This window comes from Gopherus flavomarginatus, chromosome 4 (assembly GCF_025201925.1).
Source record: "Gopherus flavomarginatus isolate rGopFla2 chromosome 4, rGopFla2.mat.asm, whole genome shotgun sequence".
In the NCBI taxonomy this organism is placed as follows: Eukaryota; Metazoa; Chordata; order Testudines; family Testudinidae; genus Gopherus; species Gopherus flavomarginatus.
Window position 1 is genome coordinate 215864248 of NC_066620.1, and position 12170 is coordinate 215876417.

Sequence of the window (12170 nt, forward strand, 5' to 3'; positions counted from 1 at the left end):
TGGGGAGCCCCGTGCCCTTTAAATAGCCCCCAAAGCCCTGGGATAGCAGGGAGCTTGGGGGCTATTTAAAGGGCTGGGGCTCCAGCTGCCTCTGCTGCACCCCCTGCCCTGCCCACACCAGCCCTGCTCCCCCTGCCTGCAGCCAGCTCTGCACCCCATGCCCACAGCCAGTCCCTGTCAAACCCCCTTCTGTGTCTCCAGTCAACCCTTGCCACACACCCGTGGCCCTGCCCAAAGCCAGCCAGCCCCGCACACACTGCTGCCCGCACCAGCCCTGCACACCCTGCCCTGTCTCCAGTCAACCCCTGCTGCACCCCCCTGCCTGAAGCCAGCCAGTCTCACACTCCTCTGTCTCCAGCCCTGCCAACCCCTGCTGCATCCCCCCGCGGCCCTGCCTGAAGCCAGCCTGCCCCACACACCCCCTATCTCCAACCAGCTCCGCACCCCTTGCCCTGCCTGCAGCCAGACCCTGCCTCCAGCCAGCCCCATGTCCACTTGTGCCCTGCAGTTCCCAGGGCAGTAACCCTGCACACCTGCTTCAATGAGGGGGGCAGGGAGCAGCTGGGACCCACACTTTGAAACGGCAGTCATTAATAACCAATCAACAGCATATATGATGCAATGTACATAATATATAATTTTATTATTTATATAGTTACGGAAAGTAAATAATACATGAAAGAAATGAAAGGCTTTTTTTTTCCACTTTTTTTTTTTAAGTCATCCCTGCCAGGGCCCCGCCAAAAATGTTCGAATTGGGCCCCGCACTTCCTAAAGCCAGCCCTGACTGCACGTGTAAGCACAAGGGTGGAAACAAGCTTGTCTGTGAGGCATCCTTTTTAGAATCGCCAAATGTGCATTTGCACATTTGTCTAATGTTAAAGCTCTTAGACTCTGTGAGGAAATGTAACCTCTCTGTAGGATTAGCTCATTCTTTTTATCTGATTCACTTCACTAGTTAGATCTTTAACTCTTTGAAGCTGGAACCATGTCTACCTCTGGATGTGTACTGTGCCTTGCACAATGGGTCCCTGATCCTGACTGGGGCCTTTGAGTGTTATTCTCAGTCACTGTGTTTATTTAACCAATTCATTATTTTAGAAAAGATGAGACTGTGGTTCTTAACTACTAATACTTATCTATTAATTATCAAAATACAAATGACAATTGGGCTGTAAAATCACTCCCAACTTTATCACAAGATATACATTTGATACAAGGTACTCTTCCTTTCTTAATGTCTTAAATTTGAAAACTCAGAGAATACATTTTTTTATCCACTGATTAATATGGGATGAAAAGCAAGGTTTCTTACTACCTTAATTTGTTACGCTGTCAGTTCCAGAGACTCACATCCAAGTGGGATACCGTTTGCATTCAGTGGCTTTAAATTAATTCATAATGGACTTCTTTGTCATCACAAAATTACTACAGAGTTGCGGATATCTACAGACAATGTTTGCAGATCGGATGCGGATACAAATGTTGTATCCACGCAGGGCCCTATAAATGACACTGAAGGACTGATAAGAAGTAGGAGGAGAACCAAGAGAAGACAGTGCTATAGAAACAAAGGTGACGAGGGACAGGATTCAACGTGAGAGTAATCCTTAGTTATGAAAAGTACAAAGGAAAAGGATGGAATAGAAATCACTAGATTAGGGAAAGAAAAAGATTGTTAGTGATCATGAAAGAGCAAGTTTGGTAGAGTGCAGAGGGAGGAAGCAGGATTGGAGAGGAGAGAGGATTCAGTGAGATAAGAAGGAAGGAAAAGCAAGGGATGGAAATAGCCCATTCAGGACGTAAAGAGAAGTAGAACAGTAGTTGGAGGGGCAATTGGGTGCAAAAGCTGTTTAGGTTATTTATTTATTTTTACAATGGAAGAATACTGGATCCTGGGTTCTAGTTTGAGTGGAAGGAGTCAGATTATAAGGAGAGGTTGAAGGTGAAGCAGAGAAAATTGAGGGGACAACTTATGGTAAGGGAAATAGAGCATTAAGTGAATGACCATCAGTCAGTGACAGGAGGGAAAGGGTGTGAGGAGGGAAAGAAACAGTGATGGGATGGTAGCACTTGGACACAAAAGTGATGCATGAGCGATAGATGTAAGGGTAGAGGGAAAGTGATCAAATCTGAACTGATTGATGTTCAAATCAGTGCAATCCTGAGAAGAATCCTGGGGAAAAGGAGCTTGAGGATAGAGTGGAGGATGACAAACGATAGGAGCTGTAGAGTGAATTGTAATGAGGGAGGGAAAGAGAACAGCTGTTCATATAAGATAACCTTGAAGGAGGAAAGGGTGAATTTGTAGTGGAGGAAGTCTGTGTGATCCCTGGATTTTCTCCACAGATTTTCAGCAGTACAGTACTTGGATGGAGGAAGTGGTTTATGGTTATTTAAGTGGATGGTGCAATGGGAGAAGGACAAAAATATTAAGGGTGAAGAGGGTGGTTTTGGGGACTCAACTATTAAGTCAGTGGAGGTGAGTGAGAGAAATGGAGGGGACTCACAACTGCTGGGAATTCAGGGATGTTTATGAATTTGGAATCATGGAAGAGCTGGGGGACGGTGGGCAATATTATAAGAAAAATATTAGTCAAAGAGATGGTCCCCTTATTCCATTCAACAAATGGGAATTACGTTCTCCCATTTTTTACAGGATAATATATTTGGTACACGAAAACATTACCTTAAACTCAATAATATGTTAATAAGTTAGAAAAAATAATTAGTCTCACTGTCCCTGGGTTTATTTAACTAAGTCATTGTGGTAAAAAGAGTGAGGATTAAGCCATGAGGACAAATTTTCAGCCTCATAACTATATACATGAAATTACAACCTATAACATTACTATAACAACAATGCTCAGTGCATCATGAGCCTTCTGAAGACACCCGACATGACAAACTTTGCATTGGATACCACACAATCATATTATAAGGATGAACATGGAGGTGCGGGAGGTTCCCCCAAGGCACAGAGCATCACAAATAGCTATTGTCTTCATTTCAGTCTTTCTGGGGTGAAACCCATGTGGCTTGCTTCTATCCCTGACAGTACTCCTCTCAGATTTGCTACCATATATGAATGTGATATAAATCCTTAAAAGACAAAAAACATAGTAGTTGTTGATAATTAAGAATCGTCTACCCTTGTGATGAACTTGACTAAGTATCCTTAAGTGTTTCTTTCCTTCTGTTTAAACAGCACCTGCTTTGTTCTAAAAGGAGAGGTGGTGTCAGGTTCTGATGGGTGTATCATATTTCAAAATTATATCTCAAAAGGCCACTTAGCTGAAATACCATGACAAAGACTAATGACCTTTTGGTGTGACCCTGATAGAAAGCTCAGAGTTCACATTTGGGATATTTCTTGATTTAGCAGTCTAATGAATGAGTCTACCATCTTTCAAAATTCCAGCTTAATAGGAATGTAGAGATTAATTCAGCCACTCACCCTGTTTACAGGGTCTGAATTGTACTGGATGCATGACTTCGTACTAATCAGCTAGATATGGTATTTACACAAAGATTTTCTAATGTGGGATATTTTTGAATGTCTGTGCTCTTTCCTTGCACAGATTGATCTACTCATTGTTTGACTTTCTTTAAAAAACAGAAATCGCCTGCCAAGAAGCTGAGCCATGCAATTAGTAAATCTCTTGGTTGTGTGCCCACTAGAGAACCACCTCATCCTGTCTTTCCTGAACAGCCAGAGAAGCCACTTGATCTTGCTCATATCGTGTGAGTATCCATTTGTATGTATCTTTCATTTAATCAAAACTTAAAACTAAATTGATACCAAAGTAGCTGTTTGCGGACATATTTGACTGCAGAATTTGTTTTTTTAGTTCCATTTGGATTCACTATGGAGTTTTTAAGAGATGTAGTTTTGTAAGTCAGAAAGGATCCCTTAAACAGATTTATCATTTTACATGAGTTTGTTCTCTGGAAAAATGTTAAATAAGTAAATGGGCTAGATGGACCTTTGCTCTGACCTATTATGGCCATTCTTATGTTCTTAAATAAATATTCTGTTAGCAGAAGAATGACTGATACATAATGTATAGGTAACCATCATCATCATGTTCCCATTATGCCTCTGGCGTTTAGGGCAGTGACAAAGCTCCTCCACTCTTGTCTGTTTCTGACAAGTCTTTCAATGGTTCCCCAGCTGTGCCCCAGGTTTTTCAGCTCAGCTGCCACAGCTCTTCGCTATGTTATTTTCAGGCAGCCTCGTTTTCACTTGCCTTCAGGTGTCCATCTTATTGCTACTCTGCTGATGGAATCAGTTTCCATCCAAAGCACATGCCCAATCCATCTCCAACACCTCCTGGCAATGATGGTGCTCGTATCCTCTTGGCTGCACTGTGTCAATAGATCTTGGTTTGAGATTGTTCTGGGCCAAAAGGTATGGAGGATTTTTCCGAGGCAGGTTGTATAGAATGAAGACAGTTTGGACATGTCATACTTTCTCATTCCCCAGCTTTCTGCACTATAAAATAGTGTTGAAAGTACGCAGCTCTGATAAATCTTGAGTTTGGTTTTGGTGGTGTATTTTGATGATTTCCAAACTGTATTTAAGCTCTTGAAGGTCTTCCTGGCTTTACTCATTTTGTTGCGGGTGTCCTGGCTTGTTCCACCATCCTGGCTGATGGTGCTGCCCAAGTATGTGAATGTTTCTACATTTGTGAAAACATCATCCTCTATCTGTACTAGGGGTGGTGAGGCAATATTAAAGGTCATGATATCTGTCTTATTGCAGTTGATTTTCAGTATGAGTGTGTTTATTTATAGATAATGTATTTCTGGATTTTATCCATATATTTTATTATATTCTATCTGTACTTATTTATTAAGAATTCAGTTTTACAAAGTATTGAGTATCCTCAGCACTCACACGCGTGAATGGGAGTTGAGCTACTTAAAGCCATGTCAGATCAGGTCTTGTCTTATTTATTTTGCTTGTCATTAAACTGCATAAACAAAACTGTCATTTAAAGGCTGCAACTACTTCTGAGTTCATATTTTATAGGACACTCTTAAAGTATCTGGTGGTGGTGGTTGATCCTGAGCCTGGTGTAAAATTGTGGCTTGCTGTGGACCTTGGCTTCACAAGTTACTTATTTTTGTCTCACTGATTGGTCTCCTATGCTTTTCTGTTCAGTGGTGTTATCGCTATGGTTTCAATGTGGCAGAATGGTTTTACCAAAGAGACATTGATCACAGATCTCTCCAAATTGTAACAATATGACAATCTGGTATTTTTGCTTCCTGGTCTTATCAGTTCTGGACATCAAAATCAGAATTCATGAGATAATTGAAATTGTGTCAGCATATACATATAATAAGCTTGATTGGTAAAGAGACAACGGTTAATATCACGCTAAGTTTTGCAAAAGTCACAAGTTTTTCATGTCAGAAAAAATTAAGCAAAATGATTCAGAGAAAAACAAGGGAAGAGAAGCACAGCTGTGGAGACATAATTTAAATAAAACTGAGGACTCTAGTTTCATACAATATTCAGTAAGGACACCAACACCGCAGCTTTAAGACTGAATTAAGTTGGTACCGTTGCTGTTTTCATTTATCCTTGTCAGAAAGACAGATTTGTCTTAAGAGGTTTTCTCTTCTTTTTACAGTCTCTGAATTGAAAACCAGGATATCCGAATTTTAGTGTCTCGGTCTTTGAAAGTTTAATATTAAACAGTTCCACTTTGACCTTTACTAATGCCTTGTGATTTTGATTGACTGGCCCTTTTATCATCTCCTTTTAACTGTTTTGACAGTCACTGAAGAAGAGCTGGAGACTAGTCTGTCAAAATACAGAATATTGGAAAGGCGGGAGTAGTACAGTAGTGACGATGATTATAATATAGTGGGATGCTGATCTGTCTTCCCTTTATAAAGAACACAGAAGACACTGTAGCTTGACATGAATGTAAGTAGGAATAGGAAATGTAGTCCATCCTTGAACTTTTTGAAAGCTATAGTTTTAAGCTATACTAATTCATTCTTGGCCACATGATTCTTTTCCAGCTTTTGTATCAGCTTTTTGTGTCTCATGCTTGCAGTGGTTTTAATCCTATGCAGCAGGAGTTGTTGGATCTGATTTAATGGGATATAATTGTTCTACTTTTCTCTGTTAAATTGGGTTAATAAAAAGAACATTTCTATTAGTGCTACTCTTCATTTCAGAGTTAGAAGTGGTATGTTATCGTAACTTAATGTTTCCCCAGGTTAACAAAACAAGCAGGAAGCACATTGTCCATAATATTAGAAACAATAGTTAACCACATGGACTGGCTGAGACATGTTGTGGAAAACCAGCTTGAGTTATTAAGCTCTTAGACGAGGTTTGCTGCTGTGGGGATGCTGCCCAGTCTGGTGGCAAGTGATACTTACTATCTGCATTGTTTAGATTTTCACATAATTCCAAGATCATTATAAATCAATGTCAGTTCATGTTTTCTTCTTTGGATTCTCTCATTGAGTTCCTCCATTTTGATACCAGCAGGGTTTTACAAGGAAAAACAGTACTATAACATGTATTACTTGTTCAGAAAGAAGGACCTTATTCTGTGACTCTGCATGAAAAGAATATATGCAAGTAGTTTCAAGTTAATATGACTGTTTGTGTAAGATCTAATTCCAAAACTACCAGTAGAAGTTTCACGTATGGCACAGATTAACAAGTACATTGAATTATTTCTGTCCTCTGCTGGGAGACATTAATTGATTAATGGATCGAATGAATCTGTGCCAAGAACTTAGTGGTTGAATTTCCTCCATCTTTCTTTATATAAAACACATTCACCATTGGATAGCTTCACTTAGTGCAGCATATTAACTCTAGCCAGGCCCTCCAGTCCATTCCCTTCAAAACCTGGCCTAATACTACTCAGCCGCTCAGATGACCTATTATGCTGTAGAACAGCACAGATGGAAACCCTCACAACCAGGACCAGGATCTTTAATTTATTAATTGAAATCCAAGTAAATATTTCAAGGATACTTAACCATTTCAGTTTCCTTTCAAGTGGATGTCCAAATTACTACCAATACCTGTTAGCACATTTTTCAACTAGTTATCGTCCTCTTTAAAGACGATTTCATTTGATCTGTTCTTGCTCTTGCCCAAACATGCAATATCATGTTTCAGTTCACATGAGTTCATTGCCATTTAAATAATAACCTAATCTTTGGAGTCACGTATTGAACCTTCTTGAAACCTACAAAACTGCTTACCTTCATACACTGCACTCTTCTGTATAGTTTGAGATATGGGAAACTCCAACACTTTTAGACAAGGGATAATGTAGTCCAATGGTGAGGACACTGGATTGGGTGTCATAAAACCTGGCTCTTCTTAAAGTGTTTGTTCACATCGATTCCAGTCAGGTGTGCGCACGCTGCATGCGTGGTTGTCGGAAAGTTTTCCCTTAGCAGCTCCCGTCGGGTGAGCTGTGGAGCCTCCTGGTGTGGCACCTTTGTGGCACTCAGTATATGACCCTGCTGACCTGACCCCCTTTCAGTTCCTTCTTACCATACATGACAGCCATTGGAACAGCATTCGCTTGCTCAGCAAGGGCTTTCCTTAGCCTTTCTTCTTCGCTAGTTGTTCTAGTTACTTGTTATAGTTTACAAAGTAGATAGTCTCTAACCCCTCCATGGCATGCCGTAACCCCAGGGCTTTAAGCCCTGTGTTGTTTGCAACAAGCCTATGCCCATTAGTGACCCCCACAACTCTTGTTTAAAGTGTCTGGGGAAGGCGCACCAGACTGAGAAGTACAAAATGTGTAGGACTTTTTGGCCGAGAACCAAAAAGGAGCAAGATTTCTTCCTCTAGTAACTGTTGTCAGATGCTACCGGTGTGGTGCTCTGCTCTGTCCAATGTTGGTATCACTCGGCTGCGTGTGTGTGTTCCCTCTGTGTGCTGCCCCAGCTCTGCAGATAGCTGACACAGCAGACCCGAAGAGAACCCCAATGACCACAGAGTCTAGTAAGGTACAAAGGCACGTCGGCCAGGTTTATTGCCATATGGACACAATGGTAGTTCCCTGTAGATTTCTTAGTCTAACTCAGGGCATATTACGAGAAAGTGCCTCTTGGCAATGGACTCAGCTCAGTCAGTGGCAGGACTTTCCACTGCCCCCTCGGCTGGACAAAGACACCGCCCCAGGGATACATTCTTATACACAGGTACAAACAAGTTACACATCACTCCTGACGTATTGAGGTGCAACCCTTCTACGTAGCGAGGTGCAACCCTTCTACGTAGCAAGGTACAACCCCTCTCCACAGCAAGGTGCCGCCTCTCACCTTGTACATGTTGGTTCGAACAAAACAACTCTATCCATCATATTACCCTTTTGCCCCTGTCATTGGGATGGGTCAGCCTGTTCCTTGTTATCTGTGTGGAATGTGCCAGTATGTGAATGTTCTGATCTCTAGTGTTCAGCACCTTTTAGGTACGTATCTTCTTGCAGCATCAGCCCTTTCCTTGCCAGTTTCTGTGAGCAGGGCCTGCCTCTGGCTCACAGCTTCACTTTGCTTTATGCTAGCAAAGTCTTGACCATTACTTTAGTTCAGGCCTCAGGCCTCATACCGGGCCTCTGATACCAAGGTTTATATCTTAGGGCCTCTACTTACTACAGTAACTTCTCATGGAATCCGCTTTGCGTCCGCAGCCTGCTGCGGACCAACAGGACTCGGCACTGAGCGTGTCCGTATGGAGGGCTCTGGCATCAGTACTTGATATGGTGCCAAGGAAGGACTCTAGTATAAGGGACCCTCAGCACCAGCGCTCCCCAGCACTGCAGCCAGGGGCAGTGGCCCGGCACCATTTGGCTTTGTCGGTGCTGCACAAGTGGCATAGGAAGACTGAAAGGGGGTGCTCACTGGCTCCAAAAGCCATGGGACCATCGGGGATGCACAGATGCACCCCAGAATGGACTCAGCCCCCAAACAGCATGAGTCGGTGCCGCTGATTTCGGTGCCTCAGAGGAGATCATTGAGTCTGGCACTCAGCAACTCTCTGTAAGGGCAGTGCCAGGTGGAGGAGTTAGAGCCACCCTCCACCCCAGACACTTCACAGCCCCCAGTCCTGAAGGACAAGCCTCCGGTACTGATACGTCCAGTACCATCTAGAGGCAAGCCGGCTATGATGTGATGCTCCCAGTCCCTGGTTCGGCACCATCCGTGGCACCACTCCCAGTCACTTTCGCCATGGCATCGCACCCCACCACCAAGCTCTGTAAGAGCATCTCCAGCACCGGTGCGACCTGTGCATCTGGCACCAATGGCAGACGGCACTGACCCACGGCACTGGGAACTCGTCCTCTGTCCCTGACACCGGATACTTGGCTCCAGTCTCTAGAGAGGTCGACCCGGCACCGGTCCCCTGCCTCATCTGCATGACACTGGTCTCCTGCGCATGGCCCTTTGGCACCACCTTTGTTATCACGATCGGGAACAGGATCCACTTCCTTGGACTCTGACAGTGACTCATATTATTCCCAGGGTAGTTGGTAGAGGTCCAAGAGGCAGCGAAGGCAGTGGCAGCCCCCAGCGCAATGGCCCTTATGGACTCACTGGGCTTACCATCAGGCCCAGGCCTCCCTTCAACGGGGTTCGTGGTCAGTTACCTCGGAATACCAACCCTCTCACTCTGCCAGGGACAGGCCTACACCTCAGGGATCTGAAGCCACCCTGACCCAGCTGTCCTGTCAGGCTCAGGCTGCTGCCATGGCGACTCCAGCACAGGACCAGCTGCAGGGTCAGGCAATGGCCACTTTGACTATAGCTGCCTCAGGGGCAGGCACTGACCAGGAGGAGGTCAGGGAGCCGAAGGAACAGGAGGAGCCGGTACTTCCTCTGGCCACCTTGTCTTCATTCTCTTACGAGGCTGTGGCAGGGGCTTCAGCTTCGAGCCCTCCTCCGGTTGACCACAGGGCACATCAGGACCTTCTGAGAGGGATTGCCCGCAATATGGGGTTGCAAGCATAGGAAGTGGTCGAGGCCAAGGACCCCTGGTGGACATTCTTACTCCTGAAGGTCCATCGCAGGTAGCTCTGCCATTAATCAAGACGATTGAGAGTAACATCACGATTCTGTGGCAGACCCTGACCTCAATTCCGCTGACCGCCAGGGCTGTAGAACACAAATACTTTGTCCCTTCCAAAGAACAACAGTTGCAAGAAGGTGAGTAGCCATTTCATTTTATTCCCAGTTCTGCCTCTGTCCTGCCGTGTGACCTTGGACAAGTTACTTTGCCTTTCTGTGCCTCTATTTCTGTTTTCACCCTTGCCAGCTAGGTCTTCAGAACAGTGACTGTCTCTTACTCTTACAATTCCTAGTACAATGGGCCCTGGATCTTGGTTCAGGCCTTGAGTTGCTACTGTAATACAAATAAAAATACTACATTCAAGGAAAATAGCTAAAAAGGATTTACCTCCCACATTTTCTTCAGGGAGTATAGTTTCATGTCACTCTATAAAGACATTGACTACACCCAGTCCATATAGATGAGAATATACACTATGATGAAACAATATTATTTTTTTAAAGCTATATAATCCCTTGGCATTTAGGTCCAGACTAGAGCTGTAGTCACAGTTCACAGTGTAGAGAGGGTGTGAAGGAGTTGAGCTGCAACAATCGCTGCTAGTGAAATTCCCTTACTCAGTGAGAATTCTTTCCGGGGCTCTGTTGGAATAGCACTGCTCAAACGGGGGGTCACAAGGTTCTACATGGGGGGTCGCGAGCTGTCAGACTCCACTCCAAACCCTGCTTTGCCTCAAGCATTTATAATGTTGTTAAATATATAAAAATGTGTTTTTACTTTCTAAGAGGGGGGTTGCACTCAGAAGCTTGCTGTGTGAAAGGGGGCACCAGTACAAAAGTTTTTCACCTTTTGCAAGTGTGCAGTGTGCACCCCACCCCTGCTGTTACGCTGGCTCAAGGGGAGGGTGACCATATACAGCCCTGTCTTCTCCATTTGACTTGCCTGCTAGTCCCTTCTGCCACACCCACCATGCAAAACTGAACAGGATCAGGCACAATCTGGTTCCTGATTAACAGTTTTTTGAGGAGGGGAATGTACTGACCATCAAAACTCTTCATACCATTAGCAGAGAATCCTCGCTGTTGAAAATTATCTCATCTTCATTCTGCAAAGACAAATCAGGCCTCCGACTTTTACAGTTCCATCATAAAAGCAAGAAAGTAAAATAATTCTTTGGATCATGGATAGCAGCTAAAGTACCAGGCCAACCTTTACAATTATGCCATTCTGATCTGTGTCAATGAGCAGGATAATACCATGTAGTAGATGGTGTAATATCAGGAAGCTCTGCAGATGTAAGAGTTCTTTCAGTTTCACAAAATAGTCCTGGTGGCCACTTACAAACAGTGAAGGTTACAGAGAAAGGGTCTCCCCACTCCATCTGCAGCAGAGTTGAGAGATGCAGCTATCCTGGTCACTGTGAGGTTGTTAAGACCACAGAAACCCTTTTTTCTGAGCTTGGTCATGATCTTTGCTACCGGAGATACTGATGGATTAGCATATAGGCATTCTACTCATCAGTGGATGGAGGAATCCCTTTCTAGCATAGTGTTCTGCTAATGACATGTACTGAAGACCAGGTATTTCCTCCTTGTTTGGCTGAATCTAGTTTTAAAGACTTAGTTCGTCAGTGCTCATTTCCCAGCTGTCTTTGCCCAATTGTGAATTAGTCTGCAGCCTTTACAATGTTCATTACTACCTACCAACTTTGAAATGAAATATTACATGAAACTTTAAATATTAAATCATAGTCCCTTGCCAATGTCATTTATTAAAAAATGGATAATCTTTTTTATGAGTGCTCCTTAACTGGGAACCTTCAACATGTTTAAATCTGAGTAAAATAATGGTAATGACTGTCGTATAGGTTAAAAGGTAAATTGGCGCTATTTAAAGTCTGCAGAAATGTTGAGCTCTCATCTGGTGATGTGATGGAATTTACGTTTATATGGATCTTTTTGTAGTGGAAATTTTAAAAAGTAATTAATAACCACACTAAAAAAATAATTGTATGCCAATGTGACATTTAATTCCAGCTGCTGAAGTAAGCTTTGCCAGTGTTTGTGCTTTTAGCATAAAATTAAACATAATGAGATTGATGGTT

General features: G+C 43.4%; 1 protein-coding gene across 15 annotated transcripts in view; it reads left to right on the forward strand.

Annotated features, from left to right (window-relative positions):
• Nucleotides 1–12170, forward strand: part of DTNB (dystrobrevin beta) — a 382151-nt gene that overhangs the window by 169846 nt on the left and 200135 nt on the right. For 13 of the 15 annotated variants that reach the window (XR_007773777.1, XM_050948808.1, XM_050948813.1 and 10 more), the window contains one exon: nt 3620–3744. The exons of the other annotated variants lie outside the window; for them this stretch is intronic. Coding sequence is in view for 12 of the 13 variants with exons in the window: in XM_050948808.1 (XP_050804765.1) it covers nt 3620–3744 (125 nt within the window). In the remaining variant the exon portion in view is untranslated. The remainder of the gene's footprint in view (nt 1–3619; nt 3745–12170) is intronic. 15 annotated transcript variants of the gene reach the window in all.